This window comes from Macrosteles quadrilineatus, unplaced genomic scaffold (assembly GCF_028750875.1).
Source record: "Macrosteles quadrilineatus isolate MER2022 unplaced genomic scaffold, UCM_ALF_1.0 Scaffold_1__1_contigs__length_201487025, whole genome shotgun sequence".
NCBI lineage: Eukaryota > Metazoa > Arthropoda > Insecta > Hemiptera > Cicadellidae > Macrosteles > Macrosteles quadrilineatus.
In genome coordinates, this window is record NW_026542594.1 from 145,677,239 (window position 1) to 145,693,674 (window position 16,436).

General features: G+C 35.0%; 1 protein-coding gene across 1 annotated transcript in view; it reads left to right on the plus strand.

Moving 5' to 3' along the window:
- Nucleotides 1-775: 775 nt before the first annotated feature.
- LOC128986661 (proteasome activator complex subunit 4-like) overlaps nt 776-16,436 on the plus strand; it is a 110,491-nt gene continuing 94,830 nt past the window's right edge. The window contains exons 1-6 of the mRNA XM_054407141.1: nt 776-1,438; nt 5,321-5,461; nt 6,750-6,866; nt 8,661-8,705; nt 10,392-10,608; nt 12,157-12,348. Of these exons, the coding sequence (XP_054263116.1) occupies nt 1,158-1,438; nt 5,321-5,461; nt 6,750-6,866; nt 8,661-8,705; nt 10,392-10,608; nt 12,157-12,348 (993 nt within the window). The 5' untranslated portion in view covers nt 776-1,157. The remainder of the gene's footprint in view (nt 1,439-5,320; nt 5,462-6,749; nt 6,867-8,660; nt 8,706-10,391; nt 10,609-12,156; nt 12,349-16,436) is intronic.

A 16,436-nucleotide genomic window follows, 5' to 3' on the forward strand; every position in this document is an offset into this window, starting at 1 on the left:
GGGTGACTTAAGGCGATTTAAGGGGTCTCGTAGAGCGGTAGATAAAACCCAGCGCAGAGAGGATACTCTAGAAGACAAATACACCAAATGTTCAAGTGGGCAAAGGGAGGGAGTGGTCACACCAAAATCCGTGATTCTCTGAACCACATTAATTAAGACTGCTGCCATCGATGCAATAAACATACTCATGCACCACGCTACTTCGACTGAAGAACATGACCACACATTTCGAGACGTTGAGTTACATAGCATTCAATTTACACCAGGGGCTAAATGTTGTTGAGCGAGAGTTGGAGTACATCTTGGTTATCTGTCGAAGTGATTTTGTTGAAAATCTTTATGTCATCAGCAAACAGAAGGAACTTTGTTGTGATCGAATTGCAGATGTCATTGACGAACAGATTGAACAGCAGTGGGCCAAGGTGAGAGCCTTGAGGCACTCCCGAAGTGACTGAGAAAGGGGGAGACAGGCCTCAGTCACATTTAACAATGAGGATGCGACCTGTGAGGTAACTCTTCATCCAGCAGAGTAATGAGCCACATATGCCATATCCTTCTAGTTTTGCAATCAGCAGATGGTCAATCCTGACGAAGGCCTTAACGCCAGTATTTGAGTACAGCAGATGGAATGTCATCCGGTCCAGCACAAATAATCATCGACAAAATCACGAGACAGTCTAAACCTCGTCTGTAGCTTGTTATCTAGAAAAAGATAAGGTTAAGAAAAAGAAGTACCTTAAAAAAATGTGAGCGTGAGTCGTGACTTCGTGTTGAATTAAATCTAGAATCCGTCTGAATGAAGTTGTTAATTTTGTGTTGTGTCGTTTTGTCTGTTCTCACTTCTCTGTTGTTACTCTCCTTCACCTATGATAGCCTAAGAACAGTGTTTGAATCGTGTGACTTGCAATATAATAGTGTGAAAAATGGTGACATTAAGTTATTCTCGTGAGTTATTCTAGTTAAGTATTTTGAACTCTGGAAACGCAATTCATTGCACCATATGTGTAAACTTTTAAGTTATTTTATGCCTTTTTAATAGTCCTTCATAGGCCTAGCCTGAGCTAACCCACATTTAGTTAGAGAGGAGAGAGTAGGCTAAAACTTAGGCCTAGTTGGAAAAAATCATTCATTCCACTTAACCAAAAGTTTGATTTCAAATGGAGCCTGTCAAATTACCATCTAATGTAGTAATTGAATCACCACCTTCACTCATGAGCGATTTGGAAGAAACTAATGAAGAGTATAATTTAGCTCGAACCAGGATCTTGGGATTTAGACCTCAAAAAGAAAACTCTTTTAACAAACTTTTACCATACGCAGAAGATTTAGATCATGAATCCCAGGAAATGTTAACAGATATCAAATGCCAGCTAGCAAAATCTGTTCTACTAAAGGAACTGAAGCCAGGATGCACTGTTTGGTGTTTACGTTTGCAGAAGTGAGTACAGTTCTATCTTACCTAATGTACCGGTAGGTAAAACTTCATTAATCATATTCTAGGTTTTCATTTCTCAGTGATCAGCAAAACTTTGATAACTTAGGCAGCCTAAGTTATGGGCTGCACTTTACTTTACGTCCTACACTCATTTGAATGAAAATATGATAAATATGATTTGATCAATTATTCGATTGTTTCATTAGATATATAATTTGTAGGTTAACCTTACCTAACTAACCAAACGATACTCTATATCGAATAAGTTAATACCTAGATATATTGATCGATATTTTTATACAAATGAGTACGTAGGACGTAAAGTATAGTATGCCCTAGCCTGGTTAACTTACCTTATAACTCCGTTGAATTTACTAACAATATCAAACCAATAATTATCATAGGCTAACTAATATCAGAATATTCAATTGTGTCAATTTTGGCCTATTAGCCTCCTAAAATTAACTTACTCGAATTTAATAAGTTAAATTAATCATAAGTATCGGCAAATGTTCTACAATAACTTAAGTTAGTTCTAACAATTAACTTAAACATAGAATTTTGATAAATTATGTCTAGGGTAAGTAATTAGATACCGGTAGGCCTACAGTTTTTTGCACACTGAATCCATTACCTATGTTTTTTTACCTCCTGAATCTAAATTTACATACCGGTGGTACCTATTCTTGAGTGTGGCAGATTGCGTGAAAATATAATAATAAGTTATTTGGTTCTTATCGTCTACACAATCAGGGGCGATACTTCACTACCGGTACGTCCGTTTCGGAGATATCTCCATCGTCAGCTGCGTAGTGATAGCCTACACTAAAGTCTTGTTACACTTAAATAGGAAAAGTCTTCATTTGCATTGCGTTTATTCAACCCCTGATGCAATGCAAATGAAGACTTTTCATTTGAGGTGAAGTAAGTTATCGCCTCTGATCGCGCAGGGGGTTAAAACCAAGTATATTATTACCAAATATATAACATTTTTTCACAGCTGATGAATATTACTCAAGATATCGCCATAACAATAACTTATACAATGTCGGAATTTAAACAAGGTAGGACGGATGACATTTACAAGTGGAATGAACTGTGGGTAAAGTAAGCCTATAGCTGATTGTTTTCAGCCACACTACACAAGAAACTGGAAGTACGGTAACAACTTGACTTTATTTTCTAACTCTGATTCTGAATAACATCGTTGATTACAAAATATTATCATTGACTCATCTTGAGTAATAGGCTATTCATCAGTGGTGAAAAATAATGGTAGCCTATATTTGGATTCAGGAGGTAAAAAACTATAAAGTAAGTTAACCCTTTCAGTGCTAGGCCAATAATTTATATTTTGTAAGACTTTTTTGTTTGCCTTTTAATTCCATTACCTGTTGTTGAATTTTAACTGTCTTGTTGTCACTATTTTATTAATTGGGCTAACTTTGAATAATAACACAATAAGAAAATATTTAAGAAAGATAAATCCCAGTATTTGTAGTTAAACATTAAATAAAACTTAGTTTTTGTTGTAATTTTCCTGGTTTTCCTATAAATTTTTATGTTCTGATAGCATTATTTGAAACCAAAATCACATAAAATCAAAAGACATATAGTTTACAATGTAATATTGAATTTAACCTTGATTTAGTTGGTCGAGGTTATCGTAATATAGCAATTTTAGGGAAACTAATGTTTTGCAGCAAAGTCTCAGGAACACATTAATTTATGATCACTGTTGTGTTTAAACTAAAACATTTCATCTAAATAGTCCGTGACTAACTGGTGCTGCTACCTAGTAACGCATTGAACAACCATCTGCAGCGCCATCTGTTCGCAATCGGTGGCGACAGCTTAAATACCGGTTTTTGACTCCCCAGTCTTCAAGCACAGATAGCCGAGAAGGCTAGGGCGTGTGTCACTTGGCCAGTGGCATTCGTCTGCTCGGGTTCGAATCCCGTCCTGTGTGGCAAATAATTGGTGACCTGTGTGTTTGTAGCGATATACTACAACCACTGGGGCATAGTGAGGTGTTCACAATCCTTGGTCTAGACATACACCTCGAAATCATCGGATTGGGCGAATCTTTTAGCTAAGTGGTTGTTAGTGTATCCTATGAACATGCAGGTCACCAGTGGCCGTTTTGCTATTTTTTTAAAAAATAACCTTCCTCTCTATATCCCTTAGGATTTTTTTAAAACAACGATATATTGTTTCATAGAACAAAAAAAGGGTTAAGAAAGGGTTAAGATATCAAAATTAAAATTTGGAGGCTTATAGTCTATAAAAAATTTGGCTAGGCCCACCTCAGTTTTCGTCGGGATGAGTCTTGAGTGTCGGTAAAACGAAATTAACCCTTCGAGTGCCGCCGCGTCTTGCTCCGAGACGCACCATTGTCATAGCTTGAGTGCCGAGCGTCTCGTAGCGAGACGGTCAAGGTTTCGAGACGCTCAGAAAATCACTTCATACAGTATCACATTTCAATTAAGCTGGCTGCAAATCACACCAAATGTGACAGGAGGTTGGCAACAACTATTTTGCTCTTTTACTAGAAGAATGGAGCTGAGAAATGTGGCCAACCAATCAAAAACCATTAACGGTACGCAATAGTAAGTAGGCTAGATGGCTTTACACAGCTGGTTCATGTGTTGTTGTTTCGACTGTTTACGTTCTAATAAATGTTTTTTTTTACAAATTGTTTGGTTATAGAATTGCAGGTTATGGTCATGAATCGTTGAAAAATACATTTTATACCATTAAAAAGTTATAATATGGGTACCACAACTTTTTTGTGCATTTGGTGATAGTTTGTGGCTAATCACATAAAGCGTACCGGTAACTGTAGACTACTTGGTAAGTCCTAGGCCTGTAGGTGCATGATTTTATTTTGACCGTTTGTATATTTTGTGGATGGCTTCTAATAGTATTCTAATAGTAATTTGAATTATAAACATAATAGGCCTAATAACAACATAAAATACAGTCAAATGGAAAATGATATAGTTTTGTCTGTAACAAACACAAGTCCTTTTTGGTTGTTTGCTTGGTAGGGCCTAGAATTTTTTGAGACCTCTTTGTAGTAAATTTTACATATTTTTTTGTACATATACAATAAATACATTTGTTATACAGTACATGATTTCTCTTTAGTTTTTAATGCAAATGATTGTAAAATTGATGTCAAAATGAATGTCAATGAATAATTTTAAATTGTGTTTTTTTTAACTCAAACGTTGAAAATGATAATAAACTGCACCATATTTCTGTCTTTTCTATAAAAATATTTTATTTTAACTCATGAAACCCCAACTAAAATTAGTATTTTACAATGCACGATCTAATTATCTACAAAACAAAGCAAATTTAGGCCAAAAATGTTGATAAATAAGTAGGATGACCCTTTTTTTTTAAATTGGTTAACCTACAATGTCTTAAGTTGTCAGTCAGGTGTTCAAGATGTTTTCAGAATGGTCGCATACTGACCCTTTGCTAAGTTATCTACAACTTTTCCCCAAGGCCATACCTCCAAAACGCATCTAATATGCGGGTAATGAAGACTCTTATTATCATTTCCACAGTGGGAGCCGTGGTTTTCCCTGTTGGCGCCCTTGTACGAGACTCGGCTCAAAAGGTTGAAGAAAAATGTTAGGTGCATACCGGTACCTACCGTACTCAAAATAAAATACCACTTTTGGTTCCTGTAGAACATTAGAATATGGTTTCAGATATAGTATGTAATGGTTCTTTACTTTCTGAAAAACCCTTCAACAATGTTAAGGATCACCATAAGTAGAGCCTAACCATTACAATAGTAGGCCTATACCAAGCGTTGCCCTTGTTTAGGCCTATTGAAGATTGAAGTTAATAAAATGTTCTGATTTTTAGATATATCCAGATGTTTGGGTTGAAATTTTCAAAAGAAGATCACATTCTCTTCATCAAATTAATATTCGAGCTGTTGACAATCCCAAATTTGGAGCCACTGTTGATTTCCAGATTTTCAACTTGTTTAACATGGTTATTAAAGTAAGTTATTTTGAGTAGTTTTTTTAAATAAATATTACTGGTACCTACTCAGGCTAAGTTATATTATGTTTATCTCCTAAAGTAAAATTAACTAACTACATTCTAAAATAGATTTTGTCCATTTGCCCAATTCCTTTTTTCACTTTAACTAATACTGTACAAAAACTTTCTTAATGTTTAATTCACATATAGCCTAGGCCTATTCATAGCTTCAACTCTCGTTGGATGCCAGAGACTATCATCAAACGAGACAGTTTTAATTGATGTACAGTAGACTCCCTCATATCCGGACACCTTTTAACCGGACATCGGTTTAACCGGACTACACTTGGTGGAAATGACATCTCTTCAACCGAACAATTTTTATCAGCACATCGGTTTAACCGGACTAGATCGGCAGGAAGTGGGTGGTACTGAAACGACTGTTCTTGTGGGAAAGATTTGAGACCAGTGATCACGTGTCCAAATACAATGGTCTCCTAAATTTAATTCAACTACCGGTACTGTATACAGTATGCATTCAAAAGGTCCGTTTAAATGGGTTTTTGGGGACGTCGGTTTAGCTGGAAAACCCGTTATCTGGACTGGCCTCGGTCCCGAGGAGTCCGGATAAGAGAAAGTCTACTGTAACTTATCATGTTGATACTTTATTCATGGAAATTTATTAAAATTCAGACTGTTATCACTTAATGTTATTTTATACACACACCTATTAATATTTTAGTCACCTCTAGATCGGCAGGAAGTGGGTGGTACTGAAACGACTGTTCTTGTGGGAAAGATTTGAGACCAGTGATCACGTGTCCAAATACAATGGTCTCCTAAATTTAATTCAACTACCGGTACTGTATACAGTATGCATTCAAAAGGTCCGTATATTGTTTTAACATTTTTTTATTAGCTGGTTTTTAGGTTGTATAGGAAGAGCTTACAGTTAGTTGTATTAAAGTTTAAAAACACAAAAATAAATTAGGCCTGATACAATTTCCCAGTGTGTGTCTATCTCTCTCTCTCTCTATGTGTGTGTGTGTGTAGCCTATGATTCTGAGGACTAAAGAACCAGTGTAGGCTTATGTTAAGTAGATAACAAGCCTGTCAGTGTCATCTCATTAATTTAAAACACTCCTCTTCTACTAGTCTTTACTGCAGAATACCTTGGTTGGTACATTTTAATCGTCCGTACCGTGGAGGCCTACATCCAATGTGTCTGATGACAGTTTACCCTAAATGCTTCAGGTTATAGATAAACATTATCTAATTACTTAACATTTTCTTTTGTTTTGTGCAGAAAAAAGGAGCTAGTATCCCGTGAAGAACTAATTTTGCCTTGGAAACCTCTCTTCAATATTTATGATCGTTTGATGTGCTCTAGTAATTCCTGCATTGGACTTTATAGGTTTTCTCCGTGAGTATTTATTTACCTAACTTGTGAATAATTTAACAGCCTAATTTAAATGTAAGTTTTAGCTAGCTATTTGCCAAAACATCTATTATATCTATAGGCTATATTTAAAAGGCAAACATGAATTTTGTGGCATTTGTTTTGAAGCTGCTACGCATCCGATCACAAGGTTTAAGATATCGTTGGATAGATAGTAGCACATCGATTTTCCACCAAACAAAACATTTGAGGAAAATTCCCATATAGGGAATGAGCTATTACCGTAGGACTCATGGACTTGGACCCGGGCCCGGTTTACTTTTTTGTTTTGTAACACTGCGAGAACTTTAGGACCGAACACGGTGATTAGAACAGAAACATTGCTCGTGGCCTTGACATCATTCGCAATAAAATAACGTTTCAAACGCAAACAAATAGGACGAAATATCTTCTTCACTGGTATTAAATCATCCCAGACGCCCCACTCTCGACATTTTTACCGATTTCTCCGACTGTGCCAGTATAATATTCGACTAACCACTAGGTTAAAGGAACCGCACATTGAAATTATGACTGCGACTAACCTGTAGATAACGTAGAACTGAGAGCGATTCAGGGACACCAGCTGTAACGTCAACGCGCTGGCAGTGTAGCCACACACACAAACTAATAGCACTACTTTACTACTTGTGCATAACTTTAAAATATATCACAGTATAATTTTCAGATTTTTAAACAATCAAAATCAGCCTTGTACTATATGTAAAATCAATTTAAATCCAAAGGAATTATTTAGATTAAAGAAGATAGCAGAAACGACACGTAAACTGCAAACTCAATTAGGCTTTCCACCATCCCCACCTTTACCAACAAAACCAAAATACTGGAAACGCCAAACTGCACATTCTCTCACTACAATTGTTATATGATATGCAATATTGTTGTTATTTAATTCAATATTATCCTCTTTGTAAAGATATGATTTGTATTTCAGATATATTAACAGATGTTTAATTATGATAATTAAAAAGAAACATGAATGACTATGACTAATGTAAACAGTGTGTTAAAAAAGAAATAGTAAATTTTTCCAACTAACTTGAGACTGATTTTATTTGACTTTATTAAGAGAATTGGTTCATATTTGAAGTTTGTTTACATTTTTGGCGACCCTGGTCAGGATTATTAGATGAATAAATAATTTTGAAGTATTAATTATTGTATAAAACCTGAAGGTCAATTAATAAAAAAATGGCAGATGACGAGATGACCTAATACGTTTAAACAGGAAAAGAAGACAGCTTCGGCGACAATTTTTGAAAGCACATAATAATATTGAAAATGCTTTAAAAGAAGATTTGCCAAAAGAAGAACCCCTGGTAGCCATTGAAACACAATATTTAAGTATAGAGGCGACATGTGACAATGTCTTCACTATGGATGAACAGATACAGTACAAGACGTGATGCTAGATGAGAACACTTCTGACGCTAACCTGGACGCAGAGTACGACGCCACGTTAGAGTTTAGGGAATGGGGGGAGCAAAATCTAGAGTCAGTCATGTTAATTCAATTTCAAACACTCCTAAAAGATTTTTATAATGCACAATATTTTAATCTAAAACTTTGTAACGCTAATGACTAATTTTAAGACTTGCACGGTCAGAAGACAAGACGAAACATAGCTGGCGATCAGAAGCGGTCAGTTATTTTGAGGTCTGATAAGAGAAGTACAGCTATTCAATGTGATATATAATGTGTTATTAATGAGTTTTTGGGTGTTATTAATGAGCTAGTAATGATCGTACTTTGTTTCAGAAACACTGAAAATGCATTGGCAGACCTACTCATTGTTGCTAGAGTGTAAGTATTAATGATTAGAGCATCAATATCATCTAGTAGCAAGTTAAATATTACTTTATACATAACTTGTAGGGGTCTGCGGTACAGAAAATCTAGGGTCGGTACCGTACAATATTTTGTACCTCGGTTCTCAGTACAAAATTGGTACGGTACGCGGCTACCCGTATTTTTGCGGTTTTCTGCTCAGAACTGTATTTAAACCATTATTTTTAACTTTAATACATTGAAATTACTATGAAAATGGATAGTATCCTACATTCATAGTTTTCTAACAACAATTACTGTACCACACATTATTAAAACAAAACCTTTTACTACTACGAGGATTGTGTCAAGAAAAATCACAGATAAGATAAAGGCTTTACCTATTTTACTCTGAGATACTTTGAATAGCCATGATAAAAGTGGGCTTAAAAATAGGATAAGAGTTTTAAGGAATAAACATGTTAAAACATTTATTGACAAGATAATTTTACACAACTGGTAAATTATTTCCAACCAACACTATGTCTACCTTGTTGTTATTTAAATAAAAAAAAAAATATATAAAAGCATTCAGTACAAAGACAGTGTAGTTGCCAGCTGTTCACAGCAGACGAAAATGAAAAACTGGAGGCTATGATGAAGTAATGGCAAAGAGCATATTTTTTTATCAGCTTCAAAACTAGTTATAAGATGGATACAACTCTTGCAAAGTTTTTTTCTGAAACTAAAATTTGGATTATCACAGAGTAAGATTATTGTCTTTTCATTTACAAAGTTAATATCCACAATATAAATCTTACCAATCATTAGTTTATCTCAGGCTCAATCCAATTTTCTTAGTATAGGCTATTTTAAAGCTCTTCCAAAGAATCAAAAGACCAAGGCCTAGACCTAATTATTTAGGAGGGCCTATATATAAATTGATTAGGTTACAATGAGGGTAGCAAAATCACTATCTAGTTCATAAGATTTAGATTGCATAAAGTACCTTCAACACAATAAAAAATACAGGAAACTAAAAAACATGTAAGCCTTAAACAGCCACATCTAACAATATAAGACAAGATGCATAACATGCAATGACATAATTTAAGACGGAGTAGGCTTGCATAACGGAAAAAACTATGCAAATAACAACTACTACGCTTGTGGTTTCATCAGTAGAAAGATAAAATATTCCTAACAAATATCGTAACTTATAAAATAAGATTGTAGATTAGTTTCAAGTTTAATATGAAGCCATAAACAGTTTTATGGCAGTAGGCAATGGCCAGCGGCAAATCGAATATTCACTAAAATACTGACTGAATTAGAGATAAAATTTACAGTCATCATAAAACTATTATTTTTATGATAAAAGACTTTTTCGGTGCCGACTTTTTTGGTGCACCGCAGACCCCTAATAACTTGTAAAGAAGTTATAACAACTGGCTTATCCTCAATCATTTAGACCTACTCTTTATAGTGAGTTTTGGTTTCTATGGGTGCTAATAAAATGTCTAAATTGTCAATAATAAGTAGTCTGTAATTTTAATAATATATGCTTGCTTGTACTAAAAGTATTACTAGAAACATATTGTGTAAGCAGGTTTTAACAATAAAGTAGTGTAAAGAGGCTGATAAACATTTTGTCCACCTCCAGGTAGTGTACAGTCAGTAGTGTACAAGGGCTTATTGTGCAACCTCTCTGTGTGTCCACAGTTACTTTGAGTCGTCTGCCACCCAAGAGATGTTGGAGCAGTGGCGTCCTCAACTTTGTCCGTTTGATTCCGTCGCCATTCAGAATGCTATGGAACTGTTGGACACATTCCTTCCCACAGTGTTTCTGCCACAAGAGACCAGCTTGGGTTACAAGTTGTGGCTTGATGAATTCATGGATCTTTGGAAAACTTGTCACAACGCTCCTGTTTGGGAACCTGTTAGTAAACTCTCTAAGCCGATGTTTATATAGGCAGATTTATATGTAATGTGATCAGGACGTTACACTAGATGACCTGTTAGTAATCTCTCTGAGCCCATGTTTAGATAGGAAGATTTATTTGTGATGTGATCAGGACGTTACACTAGATGACCTGTTAGTAAACTCTCTAAGCCGATGTTTAGATAGGAAGATTTATTTGTGATGTGATCAGGACGTTACACTAGATGACCTGTTAGTAATCTCTCTGAGCCCATGTTTAGATAGGAAGATTTATTTGTGATGTGATCAGGACGTTACACTAGATGACCTGTTAGTAAACTCTTTTAGCTAAATTTTACATAGGCACATTTATTTGCGACATGATCAGGACGTTACACTAGATGACCTTTTAGTAATCTCTCTGAGCCCATGTTTAGATAGGAAGATTTATTTGTGATGTGATCAGGACGTTACACTAGATGACCTGTTAGTAAACTCTTTTAGCTAAATTTTACATAGGCACATTTATTTGCGACGTGATCAGGACGTTACACTAGATGACCTTTTAGTAAGCTCTCTTAGCTCATTTTTACATAGGCACATTTATTTGCGACGTGATCTGATCAGGTTGTTACACTGATGACCTTTTAGTAAATTCTCTTAGCCCGTTTTTAGATGGGCACATTCATATGCGACGTAATCAGGATACTAGATGACAGCTGTTAGTAAACTCTTTTTGCTCATTTTTACATAGGCACATTTATTTGCGACGTGATCAGGTTGTTACACTGATGACCTTTTAGTAAGCTCTCTTAGCCCGTTTTTAGATAGGCACATTCATATGCGACCAGGATACTAGATGACAGCTGTTAGTAAACTCTTTTTGCTCATTTTTACATAGGCACATTTATTTGCGACGTGATCAGGTTGTTACACTGATGACCTTTTAGTAAGCTCTCTTAGCCCGTTTTTAGATAGGCACATTCATATGCGACCAGGATACTAGATGACAGCTGTTAGTAAACTCTTTTTGCTCATTTTTACATAGGCACATTTATTTGCGACGTGATCAGGTTGTTACACTGATGACCTTTTAGTAAGCTCTCTTAGCCCGTTTTAGATAGGCACATTCATATGCGACGTAATCAGGATACTAGATGACAGCTGTTAGTAAACTCTTTTTGCTAATTTTTACATAGGCACATTTATTTGCGACGTGATCAGGTTGTTACACTGATGACCTTTTAGTAAGCTCTCTTAGCCCGTTTTTAGATAGGCACATTCATATGCGACCAGGATACTAGATGACAGCTGTTAGTAAACTCTTTTTGCTCATTTTTACATAGGCACATTTATTTGTGATGAGATTATGACGTTACACTAGATGACCTCTTAGTAAACTCTCTTAGCCAATGTTTAGATAGGCAGATTTATTTGTGATGTGATCAGGACGTTACACTAGATGACCTGTTAGTAAACTCTTTTTAGCTAATTTTTGCATAGGCACATTTATTTGCAAATTAGTTTTTATGAGTAAACGTAATCAATTATACTTTGTTATTTCAGCATATGATGAGTATCATATCTAGAGTGGCTTCACACAATGTAGGCCATATAGATTGGGAGCCTCATATGGCACTCATGTATACTCGTATCCTCCGCAACTTCAACTTGCCTGTCAACTTCAAGAAGATGAAGGTCAACAAGGCTCACAAACTTAGCACATCTGCTGTAACTGTATGGATTGTTGCTACTTTGGTAAATATATTTCGTACATATCTATTTACAATCAAAAACATGTAAATGATATGCCTAACATTATTTACATTTTTGACCATGGAGGTATATGAGCAAACAAAATGTAAAAAAAAATCTAGTTTATATTCCAAATTTTGCTGTTATAAAACAATAATTATGGTTCATGAACATTTTGAAAACTCCTGCACTAAATTAATTAAGTACAAGCCTAATACTAGGCTTAAAATTAAATTATGTTTACCAGAAACCTTTTGTCTTTTAGTAGTTTACCTAAAACTAGTTAACCGCCCGTGCTCCGCCATGGGAATACTGTCAGCAATAAAAGACATAATATGTTTATCTTTGGAATTTATTTAGGGGCTGCTTAATTTATTTTTTACATGAAGTAGAATGGATAGTTGGCCTGTATAAACTATATATATGTTAATCAAACCGATATATTAGTTTAACCAAATGAATTTTTTAAATCAACTCAAGTTACATTTGAATAATAAATAGTGTATGAACTGTGCAATGCTGATAACCCAAAAAGCTACTTATGCTATTGAGATAATTCTTGCTCATTACATTTGTTGTGTGGAATAAAGATAGTCACTTAAATCACACATCAGCAGTTGGTCGCATTTCACAAATCTTTGGCCCATTCTGTGAGTAACAGCTGTGTTTACCAGGGTGTCTACCAATCGGGAAATCCGGGAAAACCGGGAATTGTACTTAATTTTTTACTGGCCATGAAATGTACGGGAATTGTCCTTAAATGCCAGACTATGTCCTTAAATTTTTAATGGGCCATAATTTTATTGATCGCTAGTTGGTTAGGAGCACATAAAAGGTTTATCAGATGTTTGTTTACATTTTCATAATTTATTACTAGAGTAATTATGCAATAAAAATCCCATTAGCAATTTTAAACCCATTAATATTTTATCACGACAATCAAGTGTCAAGTCAAGTACTTCCAAGAACTGTTGACTCAGTTAGCTAGCTCATAAAAGTTGTATCACTTTTATTCCTTTACAACTTCTTTTTTTATTACTAGGGCTTATTATGAGATTGTATTATGAGGAATTATTATGAGATCCCAAAACTATTTTATTGTGAAACTAATAGCTTTATAATGGCTGTTAAATTTCACTACTTACTTGTACTTTCGGCTTGAAGATTCAATTTGCCGCGGCCATTGCCTAGTGCCATAAAACTGTTTATGGTTTCATATTAAACATGTAAATAATCTACAGACTTATTTTGTAAGTTAACCCCTTTTTTATGGATATTTTATCTTTCAATTGACAAAACCACAAGCATTGTTGTTTGCATTAATGTTTTATCACTATGTAGGCCTGCTTGGTTTCAAATTATGTCATTGCATTTTCTGTATCTTTGTCTTATATTGTTGGCTATTCAGGTTTCAATGTTTTTTGTTTCCCATATATTTATTTATTGAGTTGTATGCTTTAAGCAATCTAAATCTTATGAACTAGAATGATGATAGTGACTTTGCTGCTATTATAACCTCATTGTTTGTTACCCAGTTTATATAGGCCCTCCTAAATAATTAGGTCTAGACCTGGGTATTTTGATTCTTGAAAGAGCTGTAAAATATATTAAGAAAATGTAATTGAGCCTAGATAAACAACTAATGATTGCTATGTGTCGATATTAACTTAGCAAATGAAAATACAATAATCTTACTCTGTGCTTATTGCTTATTGGTAGCTGCTTACCATACCTTGATTTTGTACTAAGAACTGAGTAACAATGTGCATTAAAGATTTTTTTTTCAAAAGTAGTCGAGAGCCATATATTGTGTATTATTGTAGTATTATTGTAGCTTGGTTTGCGAGCCAATATTGTGCCAGGGCGAATCATGCCAAATTAATCCGCCTGGATCGGATAAGCTGTGTTATGAAGTTTACGTGACCGATGGAGATATTTGTCGCTATCGCAGGAGACAATGATTGCGTTTCTCTGTTACACTATAAAAGCTTTACCTGAAGTATAGGTAGGCCTATGCTTGTTTACTTTCAATGAATTTCTATTTTGAAATTTTTAACTCTTATCTATTATTATTTACTTTTCTCTCTGGTACAACTACAGTTAATAACAAGATTAATACAGTTTGACAAATCAGGAAAATTATTCGGTAGGCCTGATGACACTGATAAAGGTTACGGCAAAGTTTCCTTAAATGTACGGGAATTGTCCATGAATTTTTTATCCAGAATGTAGTAGACACCCTGGTTTACGTCGTATAGGCTATAATCATTGACTATTGGATACTGAAGTAGACTTCACATCTATATGGACCAGCTGTAGCCATTTTTTATTAAAAAAGAATGTAGTTGTGTGAGCCAGTCAAAGAATGCGCTACTGTCTACAATTCTATTCATACCTTATTTGTTGTTGCTATAATACTTTAATACTTTTCATTAAAATGGCGACCATACAAAGTAAGTATTTTAAGCCAAGTATGAATGGAGATGAGTGGCGCGATCTTGTAGTTTTGTTAGTTGCTCACTAGGTTGATGGATCATAACAGTTGCTATAAGCCATTGCCTATATGACTTGGTAAAAAAGATTGTGTATTCGGCAGAATTTAGTAATTATGATCAGCGCAATCTGTAGGTGGCTCACATCAACTACGACGATTTTGATAAAAAAAAAAAAAAACTGGCTGCAAATTTAACATGGGGATGGAATGTCTAGTTGTATTGATAGTCAAAGCTATAATATAAAGTTGGACATACTTTGGTTCAATGTTAGATGGTATTAACGGTCCAATCCAATGGTAAAAGGAGTCCCGGATCTAAAAATTATATAGACTACCAGAATGATGATTCATCTAAGTGAGACCTGTGAGACTTATAAATTCGCCATTGTAAATGCAGAGTTGTATGATCTTATATTATTCAAATAGTTTTTGAACGTTTTTTTGTTTACTTTTAATACTTAATTCTTTATTTATAGTCTATGTAGCCCCGTTGATAAGATTTTCTATGAACTCAGAATGTTGATAAGAAGCTAATTTTACCTCCCTTGTGACAACCTCCTTGTGCGGGAGGGACGGGTTCAATCCCCGGCACATCCACAAAACTTTAATGGGTTTGGACCGCTTTCCCTAAAAGTGTTTGACTTCTTACAAAAATGCCACTGGCGTAGATACGAGCAAAAAAAAAAAAAAAGAAAAAAAAGTGTCCCTATTAGTCTGTTCTGACTCTAAATTCATAGATTTGCAGTCGTGATAAATCCATTTTAACGACCCCAATTCAAAAGAGTCGGCGTTTTTTTAGGAACTTCCAGAGCACATTTAACACCAACATTGCTATTTCGTATTTACTTTTTAGTTCCATGATTCTCCAAACTTTTTTTCTTCTGGTTGTCTCTTTACGCATGGTGAATGACATTTTACCTTTTCTTTTTCTTTTTGTACTTTTTACACCCTGGGGATTATGATGAGTTGTATAATGCTGTAATGACCCGAGTCAACTTTGCCTTTAAACATCAAGTCACACACTTTTTTGCCAGAACCGAAATTGTAAGTCACAGTTTCTCAGGCAACTTCCCTGTGTACTCGAAAAAATATTTAGGGTATAATTCACTGATAAATTGTAGTTCCACATATCCAGAGTGCTCGCCATCTCGAAAAGGTAAAGTTTGGTACCTTTGGTACCGCACACCTCTTTTCTAAAATAGTATCAAGAGGTGGAAGTACTGCTACTGACAGACGCATTTGTAGTTTTTAAATAAACTCAAGTGCTTAAACAAATTTTAGCGTGTGTAAACTGGTTCAAATTTTTCTCATTTTTTTTACTTGAACCGGGAAGCGAGAACCTTTTTCGGCCAAGAACCGAACCGGAACCGAACCTTTAAAAAATGGGACCGACACATCACTAATCTCAACAAAGTACAAAATGGGGATCACATAAAATTTTCACCAGTGTCACATAAATATGTATTTTTGATCCATTTTCAAACGAATGCTATGATGTATTGGATTGAGATAAAGACCTCTGGTTTTGCTGATATTCTTCTTCTACAAAGGCCTTAAAAATTAGGTGTCACTTGATCAAACTTTACATTTAAACGTT